The sequence below is a fragment of the Macaca thibetana genome, chromosome X (assembly GCF_024542745.1).
Source record: "Macaca thibetana thibetana isolate TM-01 chromosome X, ASM2454274v1, whole genome shotgun sequence".
Classification (NCBI taxonomy): Eukaryota; Metazoa; Chordata; class Mammalia; order Primates; family Cercopithecidae; genus Macaca; species Macaca thibetana.
In genome coordinates this window covers 74,105,268-74,131,688 of record NC_065598.1, presented here as the reverse complement: position 1 = coordinate 74,131,688, position 26,421 = coordinate 74,105,268, and the positions used below count along the sequence as shown (strand labels likewise).

Below are 26,421 nucleotides of genomic sequence, written 5' to 3'. Positions count from 1 at the left end.
AAGTGTTGGGATTACAGGCGTAAGCTACGCGCCCAGCCTCTTTATGTATATTAAGTAGCCTTAGATTAAAGGAAACTGGTCTTCCAGAGGTTGCTTCTGGGGAGGGAAACTGGTAGGTAGGGGAATGAGCAAGGTGTCTTCATTGTATACTCCTTTTTGATCATGTGTAAACCCCTGTGCTTGAGGGAAATTTTGGAAATGAAGAAGAAAACAGGAAAACGCTGAGCTAAAGAACCAATTTGTTCACTTACGACATGGGGATTATTTTTTTTTTTCTGCATATAAACACATACATATATATAGTCTAGGGTTAAAGGTGAATTTACAACTTAAAAGCATATACCTTTGCAATATTTTACCAATAATTCATAATTCCAAATTAGAAAGCACATCCTTATACTGTTTTGTGGGGTTTTTGTTATGAGGCAGTCTCGCTCTGTCACCCAGGCAGGAGTGCAGTAGTGTGATCTCGGCTTACTGCAACCTCCACCTCCCGGGTTCAAGTGATTCTCCTGCCTCAGCCTTCCCAATAGCTGGGACTACAGGCACCCGCCACCACGCCCGGCTAATTTTTGTATTTTTGGTAGAAACGGGTTTTCACCATGTTAGCCAGACTGGTCCCAAACTCCTGACCTCAGGTGATCTGCCCGTCTCGGCCTCCCAAAGTCCTGGGATTACAGGCATAAGCCACCATGCCCCGCCCCTTATGCTGTTCTAGCTTATATGCACATAAGTTATCTACTATCTTCTTTGGCTAGGTTAAAAATTCCAGGCCGGGCGCAGTGGCTCAAGCCTGTAATCCCAGCACTTTGGGAGGCCGAGATGGGCGGATCACGAGGTCAGGAGATCGAGACCATCCTGGCTAACACGGTGAAACCCCGTCTCTACTAAGAAATACAAAAAATAGCCGGGCGAGGTGGCAGCGCCTGTAGTCCCAGCTACTCGGGAGGCTGAGGCCGGAGAATGGCGTGAACCCGGGAGGCGGAGCTTGCAGTGAGCTGAGATCCGGCCACTGCACTCCAGCCTGGGCTACAGAGCGAGACTCCGTCTCAAAAAAAAAAAAAAAAAAAAAAAAAAAAAAAATTCCTTCGGAACATAAATGCTATCTTATATTCCCTCTATCACGTCTTTAAGCACATAGCAGGAACTCAAATTTATTTGCCTGACAAGTTGTTTACGACTGGAGTTTCCCCCATTCGTTCTTTAGGTTAACAACCCAAATAAATGGGGGGTGATCCTGGAAACAGTCCAGTAGAAAGTACTTAAAAGGTACAGTCGGAGATTGTTGGATAGATAATGTTGGCAACTGTAGAGTCTAGCTGCTGGGTTTATGGGAGTTTATGCTTCTTTCAGTTCCATTTGAAATAATTTTTTAAATGTTGGAGGAAAGGTAATCGGTAGGAAAAAAAAGTCAAAAAAATTGGACTAGAATTCCTGAGTACCCTTAGAGGTATGCAGAAACATGGTGCAATTTAAAATTAACTACAAATATGGGTACAGTATTAACTAAAATACAAATGAAGAAAAAACTTGAGCTTTCAAATTTGTTTTGTTCAGAGCAACCACCAAAATTTTCTTTTGCTATTCTATCCAGGGTTAAACAAAATAGTCTAGAAGCATCTATAGTCTAGAAGCATCATGTCAGGGAGGGAGGCACATTGGAAAAGCAACAGCCACTGGAACCAGAAAAACCTGGACTTGAATCCCTGCCGTTACTCAGTAGCTCTGTGGTCCTGTCCAAAAGTTTAACTATTTCTTTGTCCCTAAAGGTGAAATACATATCTTGCCAGCACAGAATTTCTGGTCAGACATGGCTTTTTCAAATCACGTTTACCTTTGCTCTCTCCCAAAACTCCATTAAAAGGACAGGAAAGAGATAGGAAGGTAAAATTATAAATATGATGAAAGAATCCGAATGGCCATTAGATTCTCAACAGTGACAATGAAACAGTGGCTTCGAGTCTCAAAAAGTGATACTCAAGCTAAAATTCTATATATAGCCAAACTAGGAATCAAGCATACGGGTCGAATAAAGATATTTTCAGACTTACAAAGTCTTAGAGATCTTGCCTCCCAGGCACCCTTTCTCAGGAAGCTAGTAGAGTCTTGTGTTCTACAAAAAGTAGACCAAGAAAGAGGGAAAAGGGGGAATCCAGAAAACAGGAGTCTAACACAGGAGGTAAAAGGAATCCCCAAGAAGGTTACAGGAAATCCCAGAGCAATAGCTAGCTGTACAGCTTACTTAGAGGGCATCAAGTACAAATTGGAAAAGGAGCACCAAGGACTCCTGCAGGGATAACTCTAACAAGGATTATTCAATATGTTTTAATATATTGAGACACACTTCTGGAAGATTTGGGAATGAATCACTGATGGGTATACACAGAAAAAGAAAATTTTTTTAAACACTGTTAATGCCAAAGACAATAAAAGTTACATAAGTAAATTCAATCATGCATACTACATAGCTCAGCTGTGAGTATTAGGTATGAAGACTTTTTATCTAATCTATAATTGTGACAAAACTATACTGAGAATGAAGAAATAGAAATATATGTGAAACAGAGCCTTCCTCCATGGTATGAAAGATAGATTTCTTTAAAAAATTTTAAAAAATAAGTGAACAATATAAGCATATTACTTAGAAACATGGAGGTATATACCTGAAAAACTCAAGAGTTGAAAGTGGTCACCTCTGGGGAGTGGGAATCTTGAATGGGAGGAATGGGCTGGGGCTTTTTTGTTACAAGCCTTGACTTTTTAAATTATGATCATGTGTAACTGATAGACATAAAAGCTGGAATAAAAGCACTAGCACAATGTCTGCCATAAAGTAGGACCTTGATAAAGAAAAGACATTTATCTAATTGTCCCATCTCTCCACTGCTGCTGCCCCACTTCTCGCATTCAGCAATGTAGATATCTGATCCGTTCCTCAAGTTTCTATTCTCACCCTTCCTAACAAAGTATGACAGGAAAAAATAAATCACGGTTTCAGTGGACACTTTTATTGTTTATTTAATGGATTATCAATTTTGTCTCCCTACCTACAAATGGAATTTCATCTTGTTTCCATGCTGAGTAGTGAAACAGTGACAAAGCTAATCATAATAGCCTACATCAAAAGAGAACTAAGCTAACACAGCTCACTTGGTTTTAACAGGCAAAATATAAATATATGCACTCTAGAATGCACAATGTTTAGTCACTAAGAAATTCAAATGGGATCTTGAAGAATGTAGGCAAATCCAGGGTGCAGTAAAGATGAGCTGAGATGCTGTGCAACTGTTTAAGGGTTCCTGGCACTGCATCTCTTGGCCACTAGCTGAACCTTGACATGGAAGGTTTTAGCTAATGCCAAGTGGAGTTGCAGAAAATGCTAAGTTGACTTAGGGGCTGTGCACAGGAACTAAAAGGCAGGAAAGTACTAAATATTGCTGAGAGCATCCACCCCAGGAAGGACTTTACCTGTTTTTGAGAGAGCACACATACATAGACAACATTACTATAGTGCCCAGTAAGCCAGATCTCCCCCACTTTATCCTCCCAATAACATGCCAGCTCTTTTTTAGGATATATGGCCAGGAGTTGGCCAACTTTTACATTTTGGATTCCAGGTCTACTAGACCATAACTCTCAGAACAAATTTCTATCTGTCCCTCCCCGCCTCAGTGGATGCCAGAAGCTTTATCTGAAGTTCCTCTGTACTGCCCAGCTAGTAATGACTGCTAATGACAACACTACCTACTAACTTTCTCCACTCCATTCTACCCACCTCTCACTACACAGTCCCGCCCTTCTCCCAAACAAGTCAAAAAACAGAAGAACCTCACCTTCCAGGAGCTCCAAACTGGCACCACCCCCAGTGCTCACATGGCTGACTTTATCCTCCGTGTTCCATTTGGCACAGCAAGTGGCAGTGTCTCCACCACCTGTTGAATGAAAGCCAGGTAAAAAGGGAAGAGAGAGAAGAGAAAAGAAAAGAAAAAAAACGGATTGGCACCAAAACTGTAAGGCAGTGTGCTCTCCAATCCAAAAGGTAGCTGATAAACCCCAACTCTATCTTACCAAGAGGCTTCTCTGTAAATTATCTACCTGTTTAGTTCTTAAGATTTATCCAGAATAAAGAGACACAGAAGTTCTCCATTCCACCTTCCTCTGATCAGAATTCTGCCAGCTTAGACTGGTAGTAGCTTTGTATAGTACCACTTACCTATGATGGTGATGCAGCCCCTAGAAGTGGCTTTCACCACCTCATCCATGAGGGCTTTGGTTCCCTGGGCAAAAGCTTCCCATTCAAATACCCCCACAGGACCATTCCACACAATCTGCTTAGCCCGAGTGACAGCCTCAGCATACTTCTTGCTGCTTTCAGGACCACAGTCCAAACCCTGAGGGGTAGAGGTGAGAGAAGATGAGCTATCAAGAAAAGCTACTTAAACACCACCTCCACCAAGAACAGAACTCAGGGCTGCACATCAAAGTTTCTTCTAGAACCAAATGGTACCCTTCAGTCTTTAAAATTATAAACCTGTTCATGCCCTTTGTACTAAAAAATTCTGCTGTATGGAAGATCAAAACTAAAGGAAAACCTCAAAAGTTATTTAATAAAGACATTCTTAGCCACACTATTTATGTTAGTGAAGACTAGATCAATGGTTCTCAACCAGGGTCAGTTCTGCCCCTTCACAATAGATAGGCATGTGGCAATGTCTAGAGATAGTGTTGTTGTTGCAACTTGGAAGGGTGCTACTGGCATCTAGTGGCCAAGGATGCTTTCAACAACCTTACAATTCAACAGTCCCCCACAAAAAAACAGATGTCAATAGTGTTGAGAATGACAGTGAACTAGATCAGTAGTACTCAAACTTTGCTACGCATGAGAATCACCAGGAGGGCTTATTCAAACACAGACTGTTGGGACCCACCCCCAGTTCCTGATTCAGTAGGTCTGGGGTGGGGCCCAAGAACTTGCATTTTTAACAAGTTCCAAAAATGATACTGATACTGCTGGTCTTAGGAACACACTTTGAGAAACACTGAACTAAATAATACATGAATGCCTGACAAAAGAAAAATAAGCAAACTAGCATGGTAAAAACATGATATAATTTTACACAGCAATCAAAATGATATTTGGAGCACCCTAAAATCAACTATATTAGTCTTTAATATACACTTACATTTCTCCCTGATTGTAATCAGTATACTTATTAATTTTTTCATATGAGAAAGTTTTCTTATATAGCTTTCTAGATAGCAACATAATCCAAAACAACCCAAACCTTGAAAGTACATGACACTATCTCCAGCACATAGTAAGTACTTAATACACATTAAACAGATGAAGAAAAAACAGATAAAACTAAAAATGGGCCAGGCACAGTGGCTCACGCCTGTAATCCCAGCACTTTGGGAGGCTGAAGCGGGTGGATCATGAGATCAAGAGATCAAGATCATCCTGACCAACATGGTGGAACCCCGTCTCTACGAAAAATACAAAAATTAGCTGGGCATGGTGGTGCACACCTCCCAGCTACTGGGGAGGGTGAGGCAGGAGAATTGCTTGAACCTGGGAGGCAGAGGTTGCAGTGAGCTGAGATCGTGCCATTGCACTCCAGCCTGGTGACACAGTGAGACTCCGACTCAAAAAAAAAAAAAAAAAAAAAAAAAAAAAAAAAAAAAAAGGTTTTGCAACACATTACTGAAGGCCAGTAATCCAATAGCACTGCTTTTCTCCCACGGATTCTTCCATAATGAGGGACTCACTGCAACATTCAGAGCCCTCTCTGGCAGAGATCTCCTATAGAGATTGATAGAGATTGTTTTAAAATGCTTGTTGATTGGCTGAATCAATGAATGATTGATACCACAAAGTTTCTATTCACTCACACTACCAACCCACTCAAGTGACTCACCATCCAGCCAGCAGGTATGCCAGAAGCCACAGTGGCTTGGCCAGTCTTGGCATTCTCATCAAACTTGTCAGCAGTGACAAAGTCAACAGGCAAGGTAATCTTCACACCATTCTTCTCAGCTTTGGACATTAGGTCTTTGACAATCTTGGCTCCCTCTTCATCAAACAGAGAAGTGCCAATCTACATAGGGGAGCCAAAATGATGGAGGTCAGCATCTATACTAAGAACAAGACTGCCTCACAAAGCAGACAGGAACCAGACACAATACAGTATAAAGGAACAATGCAAAGACAAAAGACTTGCCAAAATAAATAAAAATGGGAGTTTACAGGGCTCATGTTAAAAGACTGTTTTCTTTTTACATTTATATAACCTGCTATTATCATGGAGAGCTATTTCACATCCACTTGGCATTGGTTTCCTACCTCCATGTTGTTGAGCACCTTAAGGAAGGTAAAAGCCATTCCGCCACCAATAATCATCTCGTTGACTTTGTCCAGCATATTATTGATCAACTGGATCTTGTCTGCAACTTTAGCTCTAGAAGAGAAAGCAAGAATCATCACTTAAAAAACAATGGACTAGAGAAGTGATATTACATAGAACCTGAGTTTCTATTTCAAGGCACAGGAACAAAGAAAGTCTCAAAGTGACAAAAGTACTGCCTAACTTTGCTCTATGTTTCTCCAACCCAAAAACTCAATCCATTTCTAAGAAATCCTTTTAAGGTATGGCTCCAGACATCAGTACCTCTTTTTAAAAATTCCTCACCCCAATTACCATCAGTACATTTTTTTTTTTAAATTCCACCTAGAAGCTGACGGACAACAGATTTAAATCCATATTCTTTGTTTAAGTAGGGCTCAGAAGACCTACTCTTATCTAAGGAAACTATGGGTTCCAAATCTATTTTGCACACTCCCCAACACACACACACACACACACACACACACACAATTCAGAGCATCAAGGTTGCTAATTGTGTCTAAGCACGACTGCTAACTGTGGGATCCTGGAGACACTCAGAATTATCCTAACCTTAGAGCAGGGATCAGACTGTATACTAAATAAATATATACTGAACAAAAATAGATATTCCTGAAGTCATACCCTATGCTCAGTTGCTGGGACATTTTTTTTCTCTGTCTTTTCAACACAAAGTCTCCCTCTGTTGCCGAGGCTAGAGTGCAGTGGTACAATCATAGCTCACTGTAACCTGGAACTCCTAGGCTCAAGCAATCCTCTTGTCTCAGCCTCTCAAGTAGCTGTGACTACAGGCATACAACACTACCCCTGGATAATTTTTCTTTTTAAATTTTTTTGTAGAGACAAGATCTCACTATGTTGCCCAGGCTAGTCTCAAACTCCTGAGCTCAAATGATCCTCCTGTATTGGCCTTCCAAAGCACTAGGGTTACATGCCTAAGCCACCATGCCCAGCCGGGATATTTTCATTATGGCATTTATTTTTGTTGGATCACCCAATTCAACACATTTACTGGGCACCTACTCTGTGCCAAGCACTATTCTAGGTCTTTGAGAAACATCAGAGGGCAAAGGCAACAGAAAGAACCCTACACTTTGGGAGTTTATTTTCTAGTAGATGGAAATAAGATAAACACACATTTATCTTTCATCTCCCTATGAGACAAAAAAGATCCAAACTAAAGAGAAACAAAGTAATAGCTTGCCTTCCATAAATATTCCCATATAACTAAATCCCACTTACATGGACAAATCACCTTGCGTCTGTTTCTTTCTTCATTCAATAAACAAGATGCCTATCCGGTGAGAGACCCTATGCTAGGATTTGTGAAAAGGAGGTATGAAACAACAGTGATGTGGGTGAACGGATGGCAAGAAACTATTTACTATTTATTTCAGTTGTAAAGATTGGTTACCACCAAGGATAAAGATAGATTGTTTTAAATACACACACATACACACATACACACACACACACACACACACGGAAGAAAGCAGTTAGAAAGGAGTTCAATTTCTTCTAAAGAATAGCTTACAGCTCGAATGCCTGTTTCGTCAACAAATCAACAAAATGAAAATAATAAATAGCGGATTATTACAAGAGATACCTAACAGCCAAAGGCAATGCATGGACTTCATCTGAATCCTTATTCAAACAAACCAACTGTAAAAAGACACTTCTGAGATGATCAAGAACATCTGAATACAGACTGGGTATTAGATGATAGTAACAAAACTGCTAAATTTGTTAGGTATAATATGGTGATTATTTAAAAGAAATCTGCTTATCAGTTACAAGATGTATACAGGAGTATTACAGGTTGAGGATCCCTATTCCAAAAATCTGAAATCCTCCAAGATCAAAACTGTTTGAGCTCAAAGGAAATATCATTGGAACATTTCAGATTTCATATTTTCAGATTAGGATCCTCAACTAGTAAGTACCATGCAAATATTCCAAAATCCAAAAATAAATCTGAAATCCAAAACACTTATGGTCCCAAGCATTTCAGATAAGAGATACTCAAACCTACGTAAGTGAAAGTATATGATGTCTAAGGCTAACTTAAAAACATTACAGGCACAAGCTCACACCTGTAATCTCAACACTTTGGGAGACCAAGGCAGTCAGATCGCCTGAGCCCAGGAGTTTGAGACCAGCCTGGGCAACATAGTGAGACCCTGTCTCTACAAAAAAAATTCAAAAATTAGCCGGGCATGGTGATGCATGCCTGTAGTCCCAGCTACTCAGGAGGTTGAGGTGGGAGGATCGCTTGAGCCCGGAAGGTCAAAGCTGCAGTGAGCTGTGATCATGCCACTGCACTTCAGCCTGGGCAGCAGAAAAAAAAAAAAAATATATATATATATATAGAGAGAGAGAGAGAGACAGAGAGAGAGAGATACACACATAACACACATATTTATCTCACTTGTATTCACTTTGTCAGTAATATATACATATATATGTGTGTGTGTATATATATGTGTATATACATTCCTGACAAAACAGAGTTAGGACATAAAAGAAACAAGATTAGCAAAAATGTCAATTAATTGTTGAAACAGGGTAATGGGTACCTGGGAGTTTACTATACTATTCTCTCAACTTCTGTACATATGAGTGTTTATTACAATAAAGCTTGTTTAATAAAAAATAAAAGTTTTCCCAAAAACTGTTAATGGCCTAGGGAAACTACACTGCAAGAAAGGTGGTAAAAAAATCTCATATCCACTTCCCCATAACAGCTATTTCAGTCTGAACCTAAAAACCTAACCATAAGGTGGCACTAGGTGGCACTCACTCCCATATTCCAGGTCTACAGAAAGTTGGAGAACAAAGCCCAGGAATATATATCTTTTTCCAAGAACAAGACACAACAACCTGTATCTACGTGAGTTATTTTTAAGACTCTGAAACTGGGCTCATAAAGCCTAGAGAGCAACTGTATTAGCCCATTTTCACAATGCTATAAAGAACTACCTGAGACTTGGTAATTTATAAAGAAAGGTTTAATTGACTCAAAGTTCCCCATGGCTGGAAAGGCCTCAGGAAATTTACAATCATGGCAGAAGGCAAAGGGGAAGCAAGTTATCTTACTACTGGCAAAAGAGAGGCAAGCAAGGGGGGAACTGCCAAACACTTAAACCATCAAATCTAGTGAGAACTCACTATCACAAGAACAGTAATGGGGGGAACCGCCCCCAGGATCCAATCACCAGGTCCCTCCCACAACACATGGGGATTATAATTCAAGATGAGATTTGGCTGGAGACACAGAGCCAAACGGTATAAGCAACTATACTACCTGAAATTGACACCCAACTCCAGAGTCAATTTTCATCAGGAAATAGTATGTTCACTCCCCTGGGGGAAAAAACTCTGCTCATAGAAGGGTAATGGGCCTCCAGCCATAAAGAGGCTGTTACCTAGATCACCACACCAAGTCACAGGAAGTTGTCTTATCCAAGCAGTGCTGGCTCTCTATCCCTGCTTTATCACCTAAAATTTATCCTCCTCTCCACCCTCAATTCTGAAATTTCTATTTTTAACTAAGCCATTAGAAAATCATTATCTACTTGCTGCCTTACCCTATAGGAGAAAAAATAAAATAGGTATGTAATCTGGAGAAATTAGGTCTAAATTATATATTAAACACATATGAAGAGGTTTTCATAGTTATACCCTGCCAGGTTGTATGTTTGTAAAAGGCTCAAGCACTTCAAAATTGCTAGATGAGCACCTATAGTGGATCTTTCCCATTCTTCCCTGCAGAGCCATCTTCTATCCTTCTCTACCCTGTTGTGTCACAGGAGGCGGACCTGCATGGAGTACATCAAGGAGTTTTCTTGCCCTCTGGTTTCCATGTGGGTTTCAGCCAAATTGAGGGTAGGAGGGAGTGCAGCAGCAGGAGACTGAAAGATTAGAGTATTTATTGCCCTCACTCCCCCTCCCTACCAGATCTTGTGTCCTTTGACCAAAGGCTACAGTTCCCGTCGGATAGCTGTCTCCACACCAACTGTCCTCTCTGAATTCTGATAACCATTCCCTCCCTTTGTCCCTTCAGGTCTAGAGATGGTGATGCCTGTTGCTAGCCCCAAATTACTGTACTGTCCCTTTGCGGTTTCCCTGAACCCTACCCACACCTCTGTATTTTATTTATTTATTTATTCATTCATTGATTCATTCACTCATTTTGAAACAGGGTCTTGCTCTGTCACCCAGGCTGAAGTGCAGTGGCTTGATCACAGTGCACTGCAGCTGCTACCTCCCAGGCTCAAGTGATCCTCCCACTTCAGCCTCTCTGGTAGCTGGGACCACAGGTGCATACCACCACCGCCCAGCTAATTTTTTTTGTAGACATAGGGTCTCACTTTGTTGCCTGGGCCCGTCTCAAACTCCTGGGCTCAAGCGATCTTCCTGCCTGGGCCCTCTCAAAGTGCTGGGATTACAGGTGTGAGCCACCATGCCCAGCCTGTAGTTCCTTTATTAAATTCTCCTCAGTTACCCAGTGTGACTGAGCTGTATGACAATAAACCACCCAAGTTATGGCCTACTACCAGGCAAACAATACTTAAAGCATGATCTTAAAGAGTTAAAGAGTTCTTCATACCCGCCCAGGATGGCCAGGAAAGGTCGCTCTGGGCTCTCCAAGGCCTTGGCAAAGTAGTTCAGCTCCTTCTTCATCAAAAATCCTCCAGCCTTCTGTGGCAGATTGACTCCTACCATGGAGCTAGAAAAGATCAAAGACATTCAAATTCTAGTCAATCCCTATTATTCCTCCTAGTCCTAGAGGCCAGCTCCTTATCACTAAAACAGTTCTACTTTTGGACTGCAAGAAATCATGGTTTTCATCCCTACATTGCAACAAAAAACACTTAGGTACAAGATAAGATTTTTAACTAATACTGCAAGGTCAAGGGGAAAGAGTAAAAAGTATTGAACTTAGGTAGAATTTAAGATACCCAGTTAACACTCTTCAGCAGGCCAAAGGGCAAATCACAGATAAGTAATTGGCCGGTTGATGATAGCAGAAGAGGATTCCTCAATTTGCTTCCTACCGACAGCATGAGAGTCTGATCTTATAATGTTCATAAAAGGATAACTCTGTACAAAGTATCTAAGGTGAGAAAGAGCAACCTCTTCCTGAAACTCCACAAAAGGCTCTACAGTCACCAACATTTTTTTACCTTTATTTCCTCTTTGGATGAGAGCTACTCAACAAGAGCCACAGTGGCAGTTCCAATTAGAGAAGCTGAAAGGATTACAGTATAATACAGGACTCTCCAAAAGCAACCCAGAGCTTGGGCTACTCAAGTAAACAGGAATGCTGTTCTTAAGTGTGGTAGTCAACAAGGTTCTTGGTACCTGTGGGCTCTGTGAGCAGTGCCAAAAGCATCATTGACGTAGACATCCCCTAGCTTGGAAAGTGAAGCTCGGAAAGCTTCTATTTTGGCTGGCTCGGCTTTAACCTGTAGAGAAAAACAAAAACAGAAAATGTGATGGCTCCAAAGACAACTATAAAAGCATTTCATACACCAAGAGTCCTCTTAAACATCTCTAAAGACCCCGAGTAGGTGGGACAGTGATTTTTTACAACCAGCAGTAGGATGTGTTCTTTCTTCCAAATATTCCAGGTACTTTGGTCATTTCTGCATGTTTCTACTCTCCCTTAACTTCCCTCAAATTGCAAACCTAATATTCCTGAACAATGGCTTAACCTCTAATCACATGAAGTTAACAACATCCCACTAGCCTCTCCCCAGCCTTCAGCTCAAGGTTCTGATTATCCTTCCCTCTCCTTGACTTAGTTCCTCATTTTAAACATTCTCCTTGTGATAGTATCATACTTGACTCAAGCTGCTGACTACCAAGGCCTTTCTGCGAAGTGAAAGGGGCTCTCACACATATTCCTTATAAAATCAACAAGGGCAAGCTGGGACAGAGAAGGCAGATGGAAACATGACAACAGAAAAGGACTTCAGAAACACTTTACATTGACAAAGAGGTATTTTATGGTCTTCTCTGGAAGCTAGGCATCTGAGAACACAAGAAATACACTTCTACAAAAAGAGAGAGGAACAAAATGTAGAAGTTAAACATAGAGCTTTGAAATGTCAGCTTGCCATCAAGGGATACCCCAAAAGGGACAGAAAGCAAGATGGGAGGATAAGCAAAACAGAGAGTCTCTGGCAGGAGATTAAGCAAAGATGCACAGGAAGCAAGCCAGATGAAAGGAGACATGACACAGAAGAGTACACAGCACAAAGCGGATGTTCATTTTAGTCACTGCCCACTCCTATGCTCCTATGTATCAAGGAGTCCATTTTTTATGGACTGCCATAAAAAATGGGGCTTTTCCCTAAAGACCCAAAGAATTGCTGAGGCACTAATGCTAAAATTGAAGATTGTGGCACTCCCATAACCTCTCTAGAATAGAATAACATCTGCCACTAGTGATTGGAAGATGACACATGTAGTAATGATAACAATGCTCAAATGTAAGGAGACCTGAGTTCTATGTCCAGCTCTGACACTAATTCATTGTGTAACCTTTGGGAAGTTGCTCTCTCTGAAATTTTCCCTTCTGTCAAAAAGGCATAACAACCCCTCCGTTTAAGAACTATTTAAGGAGGCCAGGGGCAGTAGCTCACACCTATAATCCCAACACTTTGGGAGGCCAACATGGGAAGATCACTTAAGCCCAGGAGTTTGAGATGAGCCTGGGCAACATAGCAAGACCCCGTCTCTACCAGGAAAAAAAAAAAGTAAAAGTCAGTTGGGCATAGTGGTATGTGCCTGTAGTCCTAGCTTCTTGTGAGGATGAAGCAGGAGGATCACTTCAGCCCACAAGTTTGAGGCTGCAATGAGTTAGGATCATGCCACTGCACTCCACCATGGGAAACAGAACAAGACCCTGTCTCTTTAAAAAGATATTTAAGGAAAAACGGGGTAAACTGAAAGCTCTTCATGAATAAAGGTGCCATGGAAATAAACAGTATCAATCAGAACTCATTTCTCATTTACTGATCTGCAAATAACTAGAAGAAAGAGAAGGCCCTTAAAAGATCAATGTGGGCACTTTGGATAAAGGGAAAATGTTTATGTCCTCATGTCCTCACTTTGTTTTTGTGGTTTTTTTGAGACAGAGTCTTGCTCTGTCACCCAGGCTGGAATGCAGTGGCGCAAACTCGGCTCACTGCAACCTCCACCTCCTCGGTTCAAGCAATTCTCCTGCCTCAGCCTCCCGAGTAGCTGGGATTACAGGCAATTGCCACCATGCCCAACTTTTTTGTATTTTTAGTAGAAACGGAGCTTCACCATGTTGGCCAGGCTGGTCTCGAACTCCTGACCTCATGATCCACCCACCTCAGCCTCCCAAAGTGCTGGTACAGGTGTGAGGCACCGTGCCCAGCCTTACTTTGTTTTTTTAATCCATTTTGAACTTGGGACTGACTCCTGAAATTTCAGGTATTAAAAGCCATTGGATAGTGAATGTCAAGTCAATTAAATAAAACAGTCATAGACTAGCACAGTCAGCTCATCATTTCCTAAATAAAAAGTTTTGCTTCAATTTGCCCGTTGTTTCCTGCCACTTCTAAGCCCTAGAGTTCATGCATCATGAATTCCAGTTTAAAAGGACACCAAATTTTAGGTCAGCATTTGACTCCTAATACTGTAGCAAGACCATGCCAAAAGCAGGATAAGGCAAGACCAGCACCTTTGGTGCTAAAAAAAGAAACTGCTTGAAAGCAGGCACTCCCAATGACCTTAAGAAATGTGAGAAGCCAAAGGAGACTGAGATACTTGTTCTCTGAGACACTAAAGACCAGAATAGTGGAAAGTACTAAAAAATGCCTTCAGCTTCCTTTCTAGCCAATGGGCAAATTCAAAATCATCTGCAAAGAGACAGTTTTATCACTGAATATTTGAATTCCAGTTGTCAGTTCACAGTAATCTGTTTGGTGAGTTATCTAGGCTGCTTTTGCACAACATCGGCAGAGATGAGTAGTTCCAACAGAGACTATATGCAGACGGAAGTGACTGCACAACACAGAAAGCCTAAAATATTAACTATCTGGCCATTTACAGAAAAAGTTTGCTGATTGAATGGGCTGAGCTCTAAAGCCCACCGACAGCACCACTGCCTCTAACTTTAATCATATGACTGCCTTTCAGAAACTAAAGTTTTTTTTTTTTTGAGGCTTAGTTTCTTTATGAAATAAGGTGATACCTGTACCTCTTTATCTTAAAGAGAGATTTAAAGGAACATGGTTTATACGTCTTAAGAAAATGCCTTAAATCCAAGGTGACATCATCATGACCATCATATTCACTTTTGAATACTCTTCCACAACAAAGGTGTTCACATATTTTTCAAACATATTTACACACCACGTGAACATGAAGGAGGGCTTCTGGGATGCTGGTAATATTCTATCCCTTGACCTAGGTGGTGGTTACACAAGTGTGTTTACTTTGAGATACTCCATCAAGCTGTGCACTGTATACTTCAATAAAAGGTGTCTAAGGAAAAATAAATGAGCTTTCTCTATTCTTCAACCACAGTCTCTTACAGACTCAGGCCCTCGTCCCCAATAATGTCAAAATCACAGGTCCTACCTTGTTCCCAGAAGCATCTTTTCCCTTCCCTTCTTCCTCTACATGAAAGCGGAGGTTCTCCAGCAGGATGACAGACCCAGCAGCTGGGTTGGCACAGGCTTTCTCCACTTCTGGGCCTACACAGTCCTTCAAGAACAGAACATCCCTGAGGAGAGGAAGAAATGAAGACACTTGAGCAGTCTGAAAGTTAAGAACCAGTAACAACGTGCTTGACAACCTCCCCCACCACAAAGTCTACCAGCACCAGAGCCTGGCACTTACTTGCCCAGCAGAGACTTGAGTTCTACAGCAACTGGCTCTAAGGAGTACTTGTCAGGCATAGGGACACCATCAGGCCGGCCTAAGTGGCTCATAAGGACTACCGACTTGGCTCCATTGTCCAAGCAGAATTTGATGCTTGGGACAGCAGCCTTAATCCTGCAACCAAAAAGAGACAACAAACAGAAGGAAGTTAGTCCTAGAAATTAGTGGGAACTACTTTATTGATAACCTCATAAAGCATAAAGTTCCTTTTCTTCTCCAAGTTCCTTCAAATCTACTTATCAGTAATTCAGTGGTGGTCCTTAGGGGAAGAAGTTAAATACAATGCCAACCCTCCACCTAGGATTGTACAATCTCATTATGTATCTGCCCCTTTCACAGAAAACAGTTAACACAGCAGGCCTGAGGCTGCTATCTACAGAAGGGCCTGTTTGCAAGATTGGATCCTGGCTGGTATCTGGGAACTTGGCTTTCAAAGTTAACTGACAAGTGACAAGACCGACAAGGGCTATTCACTCTTCCTAGACTGTCTATACAAACATGGTGATTTATGCTGAACACCTGCCCCACTCTAGAAGTCTAGTTTTTGTTTTTGTTTTTGTTTTTTTTTGAGACAGGGTCTCACTCTGTCACCCAGCAGGCTGGAGTGGAGAGGCACAATCTTGGCTCACTGCAGCTTCAACCTCCCCGGGGGCTCAGGTGATCTTCCCACCTCAGCCTCCCAAGTCGCTGGAACTACAGGAATGCACCACCATGCCCAGCTAATTTTTGTATTTTTTGTAGGGGTTTTGCCATGCTGTCCAGGCTGGTCTTGAACTCCTGGGCTCGAGTTATCTGCCGGCCTCAGCCTCCCAAACTGCTGGGAATACAGGCATGAGCCACCACACCCAGCCAAAGTTTGGAATTTTGGTAGTTGCTAGGCAGAGGATACCTACATGACCAGTTCCCAACAAAAATCTTGGGATCTGAGTCTCTAGCAGGCTTCTCCAGGCAGAAACATTGCAGACAATTACTGCATTTTTCACAGCTGAAGAAAAACACTTGATGTGTCCCCTCACGGGAAACTGGAAGCCCATGGATTTCTCTAGACTGCCCCATGGTCTTTTCCTCTTCCTAATCTTGTCATGTATTCTTTCACTGTAATACACTTCAGCCATGAGAACAACTCTGAACCCTAGTAAATCATCATGAGATATGTGGGTGGTCCTGGGGGACCCCTGAACACACTCTTCTTATATGACTATGGAAAATACATAAAATTCTCAAATCTTGAAACCATCAAAGGAAATTTGGGGAAAAATCAAAAACATGTAGTAACTTTTCTGCACCTATTATATTAATAGATACTAAGTCACTTTTTTATGTAGGAAAAAATAATTGCACTGTACAGAGCTTGGTTTCCATAATGTATCACGTTTATTACATTATAAATTAATCAAAAAATTAACTCCCTTTAGACATTTAAAAGTTTTGTTACAAACCTGCTACTAACTTGCCATTTTGCCAGTTTATAAGAAATTAAAATTGATAAAGAAAAGCATTTATTTATTCACCAAATAGTTACTGAATGCTTCTTTTGTGCCAGGCATCATTCCAGGTTCTGAGAATGAAACGGAAAACTTTTTTTAAAAGTCTATGTTCTCATGGAAGTGAAATTCTAATGGAGAGAGACAATAAACATGTACGTATGTGTGTGTACATGTAATACATCAGATGGTGAGATACAGAAAAAAACACACCATTGTTCCTCATTTTTGTCTCCCTACTTTTGAGGACAAAAATAATCGGAGAACAATGGTAGAGGAGATTTTTAGATAAGATGGCCAGGGACAGTGTGATAAGATGACATCTGAGCAAAGAATGGAATGATTAAAAAAGTTGTATTTCTAAAATATCTTATGCTATTAATATTTAACAGATATAAGGGATGTGCTTGGCAAAATGACAGGCTCTATTCTGGGACGAATACCTGAAAATGTTCTGGGTCTAGATCTGCACCATCCAATATGACAGTCATTTAAGTCTGTGTGTCTGTTCAGTACTAGATATATAACTAGATCAAATTGAGATGTGCTGTAAGTATAAAAACACATGCCAGATCTTGAAGACTTAGTACCAAAAAAGTTAAATGTCCCTTTAATTTAATTAATACAATTTGGCTCACATTATATTTCTATTAGATGCCACTGGTCTACATCATCGGAAAGCACCTTGCCAGTACAACCCTTCATTTAAAATTTAAAATAGGCTGAGCACAGTAGCTCACGCCTGTAATCCCAGCACTTTGAGAGGCCAAGGTGGGCAGGGTCCAGGAATTCAAGGCCAGCCTGGGCAACATGGCAAAACCCTGTCTCTACAAAAAAAAAAAAATACAAAAAAGTAGCCAGGTGTGGTGGCCCACGCCTGTGGTCCCAGCTCCCTGGGAGGCTGAGATGGGAGGATCACTTGAGCCCAGGAGGCAGAGATTGCAGTGAGCCAAGATCGTGCCATTGCACTCCAGCCTGGGCGACAGAACAAGGCCCTGTCTCTACAAAAAAAAAAAAAAATTAAATAAAAACCTTCTTGATGGATACCCCATTTAACCTGATGTGATTATTATGTACTGCATGCTTGTATCAAAATATCTCATGTAACCCATATATATATATATATATATTCTACAAAAATCAAAACTTAAAAAGTAAAGACAAAAATAAATAAAGACTTTTTACAATCTAGTCAAAAGCAAGAACAGTACTCTCACTTAAAATTTCTGTTTCTGAATCTAGGATCCAAGACATTGGAGCAGCTAAACTGACTGAAAATGTACTTCCGAAGTCTTTGCTGTTTGTTTTTTGGAAGCAAAAACAGATGAAAATTCTCAAAAATTGACTTTATCTGAGCCATCTGGAACGAGGGCTTGTAAAACTACACATAACCTTAATAACTACTGGTACTTTTAAAATCCTTCTCTTACATAGTTCTTCATTTTGCAAGAGAAGCCAAGTAACTTTAAACTTTTATATTCTTTTTATTTTTGTGTGTTTTATAGAGATGATGTCTCACTATGTTGGCCAGGCTGTTCTCGAACTACTGGCCTCAAGCAATCCTCCTGCCTCGGCCTTCCAAAGTGCTGGGATTACAGGTGTGAGCCACGGCACCCAGCCAGCTTTTATATTCTTTAAAAATGAATACCTCTGCCAGGTGCGGTGGCTCACACCTGTGGTCCCAGCACTTTAGGAAGCCAAGACAGGAGGATCACTTGAGTCCAGGAGTTTGAGAACAGCCTAGGCAACACAGTGAGACCCCATCTCTACAAAAACATATTGTTTTAATTTAACCAGGCGTAGTGGCATGCATCTGTTTTCCCAGCTAGTCGGGAAGCTGAGGCCAGAGGATTGCTTGAGCCCAGAAGGTTAAGGGTGCAGTGAACCGTGATCACACCACTACACTCCAGTCTGGGTGACAGAGTGAGACCCTATCTCAAAAAAAGAAAATGAACTCCAAATTCTTCTAATTTTCTTAAGATTTTGCTTACAGGGGCCAGGCGCGGTGGCTCAAGCCTGTAATCCCAGCACTTTGGGAGGCCGAGATGGGCGGATCACGAGGTCAGGAGATCGAGACCATCCTGGCTAACACGGTGAAACCCCGTCTCTACTAAAAATACAAAAAACTAGCCGGGCGAGGTGGCGGGCGCCTGTAGTCCCAGCTACTCGGGAGGCTGAGGCGGGAGAATGGCGTAAACCTGGGAGGCGGAGCTTGCAGTGAGCTGAGATCCGGCCACTGCACTCCAGCCTGGGCGACAGAGCGAGACTCCGTCTCAAAAAAAAAAAAAAAAAAAAAAAAAAAAAGATTTTGCTTACATTTGTATATTCTTACACTTTCTTAAGATTTTGCTTACATTTGTATATTCTCATAAACAAGAAAGCAGATCAGATAGTGGGTTGATAGAAAGCCAAAATCATATGTCTCAAGTTGCTACAGTTCCATAACACAATATGAAAGGAAAAACATTTCATCCTATGTACCCACACATTTAAACCCAGCCCAAGGCTTAGCAGGGACCTTACCTCTGGTTGTTTGTTATCTGGTTGTTCTTCATAGGAACATTGAAGTCGACTCTAAAAAAGAAAGATTCAAGACCATGATCAACTTATTGTTCCATCAAAGATTAGGAGATGCACTTTTAATGAACCAGTTAAATAAGTCGGAAACTCAAATCTCATCTTAAAAATCATCAGTGGCATTAAAAGTTAAAATAGTGGTTAGTCGTGGGGAGGATGGAGGGAGTGGTGACTGGGATAGGACACCAGAGGCTTTGGGGTTCTGGTAATGTTCTATCTCTTAACCTCAGTGATCATACAAATGTGCTCATTCTGTGGTAATTCTTTGAAATTGTGATTTGTGCCCTTTTAGGTATGTATTCATACTTTTAAAAGAATTTTAAAAAAATAAAACCTAACTTAAATCACAGGAACTAGCCCTGAAGATCTGGGAAGCTAAAGCCAGTTTCATCTAAAAAGATATCTGTCTGGGTCTGGCACGATAGTATCTGGGTAGCAGCTGGAGGGGTGAGGAATAATAAGGAATGCATCTTGATCCTAATTCCCTTGATACTATTTCTGGGTCCTTGTGAAAGTAACATGACTGGAGAAAAAAATTAACTGGAAAAATAAAACACACTAAGAGAAAAATCATTCTTTTTGGAGAAAGTCTGGGGCCTTAAGACTAAGGGTCCTTCAAGCAATACACACTAACATAAGACAGCCTCTTTCAAAAAGCCTGAGAAGAGAGGGTGGGACATGTGCCCCAGCCCACCTGACAAACAGGCAAATTAGAAGGGAAGTAATCAAGATGACACAAGATAATAATGCACTGCAGTCTCTCTTACCCAACAGATTACTGTGTTACCATTCTTAAGAACCAATTATTCTGAACTCCTTGGAACCTCAGCCTACTTCAATGTGAATGAAAACAATAATGTATAGTAGCTATTTTTAAGGTCTGTGCCTACCATGATCATTTTTAAGTGATTTTTTTCTCATGGGGATGACAGTATCTACCTCGTAGTTATTGAGAGACTTAAGTCAGCCAGCAATTTGTAAAGTGCTTAGAAGTGTACCTGACACACAGTAAGTGCCATAAAAGTGTTAGTTGTTGTTATATGTTTCTCCAACATGTAATTCTGTGATTTGACAAGTACATCAACCACTACTAAAAACAGCTAGCTAGCATCACTTGCAAAGGGACTACAGCGAAGTATGACCTAATCAAGAAGACCACTGCTATCCTTGAGCCTCCATCTTTTTCATCTGCCTTTTTAAATACCCCTTCCTCTCTAAGGCTAAGGCAATTACAAACTCCTACAGACATACTGAGAAGACCACCAATTTCCTATATCCACTAGGCCTGAACTCCAATGCACCTCACTGAAGAAACAGCCTTTCCAAAGGTAGGTTGAGGAAAAATAATTCTATATTAAAACATGTTTTAAAGTCTTCAAAATTAAAGGCAGTAAGCCTCTGATGAAAGAAATACACTCTACTTTGCTTCAGGCCACTTGATTCTCTGTCTTCTTTAAATATCCTGAACAAGGTGCCTGCCAGCCTTAAAGTACATTCCAAAGAAGAGAGAGTATCCCATTACCATGGGTCATTTTGCCCCATGCAACCTCCCAGAAGGCCTATGCTCAAAAGGACTAATGGCAAAAGGATGGGCACAAGCCACTTCTTGCAGTGCTACTCTCTACCCCTGACCCTTACAGAGAGGAATATCTTTGGGCAGAGACACCTAAGAATCTGTCTCATCTACCCTAGCTGCCATGGTGTCAGCTTACTAATGAATTAGACTTGGTTTATACTCTCTCCTCAATGCCCTCTGGATTACCTCCCCTCATCTCCTACACTCAAACAGCTCTGCTTTTACTTCTCCTCTGAGGACTCCAACACAGAAACTGCTCTTGCCTACAGATTCTACTGGTTCCATTTTACATGAAATATGCACAATTTCCTTTTTTTTTTTTTTCGTTTCCTTATAACACTCCTGAGCTTTACTTCAGGCACAGTCAGTTATTACTACATAGCCATCAGAACGAAGAATAACTAAAATAAAAAATAATAGCACCACCAAGTGCTGGTAATGATGCAGAGAAACTCATTATTCACATACTGCTGGTAGAAATGTAAAATGCTGCAGTCACCTTGGAAAACAGTCTGGGGATACCTCAAAAGGATGTGGCCCAGCAATTCCACTCCTAGGTGTTTACCCATGAAAAATGACAGCATATGTCCATACCAAGACTTGTATACAAATGTTCACAGCAGCTTTATTTGTAATAGCCCCAAATCAGAAACAACCCTAATACCCTTCAATGATAGTTAAAGAAACTATGATACATCCATATCACGGAATACTACTCAAGAATACACAGGAATGAACTTTTGATACATGTGACAATGTGAATAAATTTTGAGGACATTATGCTAAGTGAAAAAAGTTAATCCCAAAAGGTTATACACCACGTGATTCTATCTGTATAGTATTTTTGAAGTGACAAAATTTTAGAAACAGTGGATAGATCAGTAGTTACCAGGAGTTAGGAAACGGGTTGGTTATTATTATAAAGGGGTAGCAAGAAGGAGATCTTGGTGGTGATTGAATGAATAGTTCTGTATCTTGATTGTGGTGGTGGTTACACAAATCTTTGCACGTAAAAATGGCATAGAACCATACACACTTTATACCAATGCAATTTCCTACTTTTGATATTGTACTATAATTAGGTAAGATGCATTCATTGGGGGAAAATGGGTGAACACAAGACCTCTCTAACTTCGTAACCTCCCATGAATCTTTAATTATTTCAAAATAAAACATTAAAAAATATACTGGTTTAGCTGGAATAAGAATATCAAGTCTCTATCCCCTGAAATCTCAGGTCCCAGGTCCAGTTCCATTAAAAACTCTCAAAGGAACCATGTCCTTCACTGCCCCACATGGAAAACTGGGATATTGTGGGTGTCTTAGAGACTTTTTCTCTGCTCTAAATTTTTTCCTGTTTCTCTTCCTACTACATCAAAGCAGTTTCTTTACAAGTTACAACAGGTTGGAGAAAACCAGTGAGGTTTAAAAAAAAACAGGCAGGAGCAAGCAAAAAGGAAGTGCAAGCAAAGGATGACTGGCAACCTATGAGAGAAAGAAAGGAAATTACCACAAAAATAAGCAGAAGTGTATTCAAAGAGGGTGTAAAGTCAACTGGGGAGTCCTAAAAAACTAAGATGGAACCTGGTAATTAACAAGTCAGAGGTTTCTGGCTACCCCGTTTTCCTTCAACAAATCAATTTCCCTTGGCAATCCAAACCAGTGGACCAGAAGAGTAAGCAAATACCAGAGTTCACTTCTGCAGGACAAAGACGACAAATGAGGCAGCCACTACTCAACTCAGGAAGCCCCACTCCGGAAACACTGCCAGCAACCACCACGTTGAAACAAAAAAGAATTGAGCTGACACCACATGGCTGCCTAGGCACCTCCAAAAAAGTAGGCCTACAATGAAACTCTCTGTTCAAAAGAAATACATTAATAATCAGGGAACGATGTAACTTCCTGTCCTCAGCCTAAATAAGAAGGTATCCAGATTACAGGAGAAAGGTCTATTACAGGAGAAAGGTCTATTTCAACGTATCCTTGGTCATTGTCTCGAATATCTAGCTGATATTGTCTCGAATATCTAGCTGATCTAGAGGATCTAGCTGATAGCCAAGGAGACCCAAATTCTACTCCCAGCTCTGCCACCACCACCTTAGTAGTTCAGTAACCCTGAACAGGTCATTTTCCATCGGCAAAACATGACTAGCCAATCATTTCAAGGCTTTGGGTTGGTGTGTGCTAAATGAAACTTTATTAGGTCCAGAAGGAGAAAAGTTAAGCAGCTCCTACAATCCCACCCCCAGCTAGCTTCTTCAAGCCAGTTTCCCTACAGAGAGAGGAAATAAAGCCCAAGACTGCAATTATAGGAAGGTTATCCGCATGATGTCCCACTCCTTGTCTTTTAGTTGGTCCATGCATCTGGAAGAATCAGCCTCGAACACAGGGGAGATGCAAGGAACTAATTAAAACCTAAAAGCTAGTTGCATGCCAATGTCCACCTGTCCTGTTTTTTACAGGGTCTATCCCCTTTTATTAGGATTATATGAGGGCCAGAAAGGGCACTCTTCTAGTACTAACATGGCTGTGATTCCTACTTTGTCCAGATTGCAAAGGCCTATGCCATTTGGGGAAATGTGGAAATCAGGTATTTTTCATGGACATAAATTATTGGGTTATTCTATCTCCACAGCAGGGCAGAGGTTACCTGCAAAGTAATACTGACCAAAGTGAAATTAGAGAGAAGGGGAGAGCTACATGTACTCTTAGAGTACCCATACACTTCCCTAACTCAAACGTGTCCTCGCATGTTTAAAGTTAGAGTAAAGGGAGATCTCCTACTGACTTATGTGTCTGTTAATATCCAACACAAGCCCTCATTTGAACCAGCCCAAATTGGAAAAGGGGCTAGATTACACCAGCCACATGCCTACCCATCAATCAACCACTTCCCAAAAAGGTCAAGGTTGCAAAATGCTATCAACAGAAACCTTTATGACCCCTCAAAAACACCACTCTTGGATCCTGTTAAGGTATATGAACAGTCAAGTCCATCAGTTACATACCGACTCATCCTCCTGCACCTTGCTCCTGGCATGCACAAATATACCACACGTGACAAAAAGGATAAAGGTAAAAGCTCCACACTATACCAACAATTCTGGCAGATAAGAGAGAAGCCGTGTTGGCAAGTGACCAGAGATCAACATGAGCAGAGTAAGAGACCCAAAGTGCACAAGGAACCTTCCCCCACTTTCAAAACTCTGCTTTTCTAGCCACACGTGGGGATGAGGTTGGAGGCCAGCAAGTATGAGCAGCCACACCCTGCTCTACCATTACCTAGTATGTCACAATCCTGATGCAAATCCTGTGCCCAAGAGTCCAACGATACCACGCTGCAGGGCAGCAGAGGCCTGTTACATAAGCTCTGCAGGGCCTCCTCCGGTGCGCCCCGCCCTACCCTCCCACCCCAATTCTTTAGGAGCGGGGGACTGGGGGGTCTACTCCTGAACAGTTAAATCAACATCCTCTTGGAAAGATATCTTTTTGTGCAGGGACCTGTGAGATGTGGGCCGTTTCTCATTTGTCTGCGACGGTCTAGGAGTGTGGGGGAAGGGAAATTAACAAAATGACCTTTCAAGGTCCCTTCTTTGAAGCCTAGAGATTTGCAGGATAAGCATTAAGTCTCATCTCGCCGATTGGGAGGTGGAGGCAACGGAACTGCATTTCACCAATAGGAAAAAGGACAAAATGGGTCCCAGCAGCAATCTCAGCCCTTCCTTAGTGGGACCCATCCCCGAAGGGGGTTTCGGCTGCTTTCTGGGCTGCAGAAAATGCGGCTAGAAACCACCAAACCCGTGAGCAGCCTCGCCCTCCAAGCCTAGGACCCGTGGGGTCCAGCCAAAAGCAAAAAGCGACGTAGAGCAGACGAGAGAACAAGTCGGCTCAGGCCAAAGAGGTTTGCGACAGAGCACAGAGGCCACGCGGGCAAACGTGCAGAATTACCTCATAACGACCCGCTTCCCTTTAACATCCAGCTTGTCCAGCGTCAGCTTATTAGAAAGCGACATTTTGGAAATACAGCTGGGAAGAGAGGTCGGTGATTCGGACAACCAGGGAGCCTACCGCAGACGTGCGCTCGGGAGACGAGAAGAATGCCGAACACCACGCGGGCAGGAACAGGGGCTGCACTGCCGCCCCACACCCCGCCTCCCGCACCGCCCCTTCCCGGCAGCTGCTCCCGGCGCGCCGTGCAGAGCAGCCGCTATTGGCCACGGCCCATCGCGGTCGGCGCGCTGCCATTGCTCCCTGGCGCTGTCCGTCTGCGAAGGTACTAGTGAGACGTGCGGCTTCCGTTTGTCACGTCCGGCACGCCGCGAACCGCAAGGAACCTTCCCGACTTAGGGGCGGAGCGGGAAGCGTCGCCGAGGGGCCCACAAGTGAGGCGGCGAAGATCCGGGTGACGCTACGAACGGACGTGAAGAATGTGCGAGACCCAAGGTCGGCGCTGCTGCGTTTCCCGGAAACGCGCCCGGAGCAGCCGCAGCCCAGCGTAAGCCCAGGACTGCCTTGGGAAAGGCGCCACCCCCAATCCCGTGGAATTCGCAGCTGCCCTGCCAGGATTAATGCAAATGCCACCTCCTTTTAGAAAATCTTGGTTTCCCAGCTCCCTTCATGGAATTCTGCTACTTAAGGCTTGCTTAATAAGAGACCTCTCATAAGTTGGAAAAGGCCCAGGTCCACTCTGGCCCCCACCTTTTTAAAAATAAAAATGCAATGTAATTTTTTTGGTTATGGCATGATGGATGCTAATGGCAAACAGATATGGCATTTTTCGTGTATTAACCAAAGCTCACAAAACGCAGAAGTGACTACTTTCATCCTCATTAGGCAAATGAAGTAGCTGATGCACAAAGAAGTTTAGTGGGCCAGCCGCCTTGGCCCACGCCTTTAATCCCGGCACTTTGGGAGGCCAAGGCTGGCGGATTGCTCGAGCCAGGTGGATCGAGACCAGCCTGAGCAACATAGCAAACCCCCATCTGTACTAAAAATACAAAAAAAATAAAAAATAAAAAACCCAGCCTGAGCAACATGGCAAAACCCCATCTCTACTAAAAATACAAAAAGTTAGCTAGACGTGGTGGCGGGCACCTGTAGTCTTGTTACCTGTGGGGGTGTCCAAATTCTTGGAGCCTTGAACTAAGAACTGGACAAAATGCACAAAGCAAGGAAAGAATTAAGCAATAAAAGCAGAGATGTATTGAAAACGAAAGTGTAACCGCCCAATGGGTTCACTTTGTCTGCTGCCTAGACAGAGCTGATTTATCAAGACAGGGAAATTGCAATGGCGAAAGAGTAATTCACGCAGAGCGGTTGTGCGGGAGACCAGAGTTTTATTATCACTCAAATCAGTCTCCTTGAGCATTCCAAAATCAGAGTTTTTAAGGATAATTTGGCGGGTATGGGTTGGGAAAGTCGGGAGTGCTAATTGGTCGGAATGAAGATGAACTAA

The 26,421-nt window shown here is 42.1% G+C and overlaps 1 protein-coding gene and 1 pseudogene across 2 annotated transcripts in view; both read right to left on the bottom strand.

The window, feature by feature from the left end:
- LOC126946307 (S-phase kinase-associated protein 1-like) overlaps positions 1 to 26,421 on the bottom strand; it is a 682,386-nt pseudogene that overhangs the window by 362,366 nt on the left and 293,599 nt on the right. The gene's annotated exons all lie outside the window — the stretch shown is intronic.
- On the bottom strand, positions 2,987 to 25,231 carry PGK1 (phosphoglycerate kinase 1). Its single transcript, XM_050776374.1, has 11 exons — positions 24,915 to 25,231; positions 19,334 to 19,384; positions 15,285 to 15,440; positions 15,024 to 15,168; positions 11,769 to 11,872; positions 11,014 to 11,133; positions 6,344 to 6,458; positions 5,919 to 6,098; positions 4,214 to 4,391; positions 3,834 to 3,932; positions 2,987 to 3,468 (listed from the first exon to the last, which is right to left on the bottom strand). Exons 1-11 carry the CDS (start codon positions 24,977 to 24,979, stop codon positions 3,428 to 3,430), a joined length of 1,254 nt encoding a protein of 417 aa, XP_050632331.1. The 5' UTR covers positions 24,980 to 25,231; the 3' UTR covers positions 2,987 to 3,427.

Coding starts and splice junctions, on each gene's coding strand:
- PGK1 (XM_050776374.1), bottom strand. CDS start 24,979: ATGTCGCTTTCTAATAAGCTGACGCTGGACAAGCTGGATGTTAAAGGG. Junction 15,169..15,284: donor CTCAAGTCTCTGCTGGGCAA/GTAAGTGCCAGG, acceptor TCCTCTCCTCAG/GGATGTTCTGTTCTTGAAGG. Junction 11,134..11,768: donor ACTGCTCACAGAGCCCACAG/GTACCAAGAACC, acceptor GATCTTTTCTAG/CTCCATGGTAGGAGTCAATC.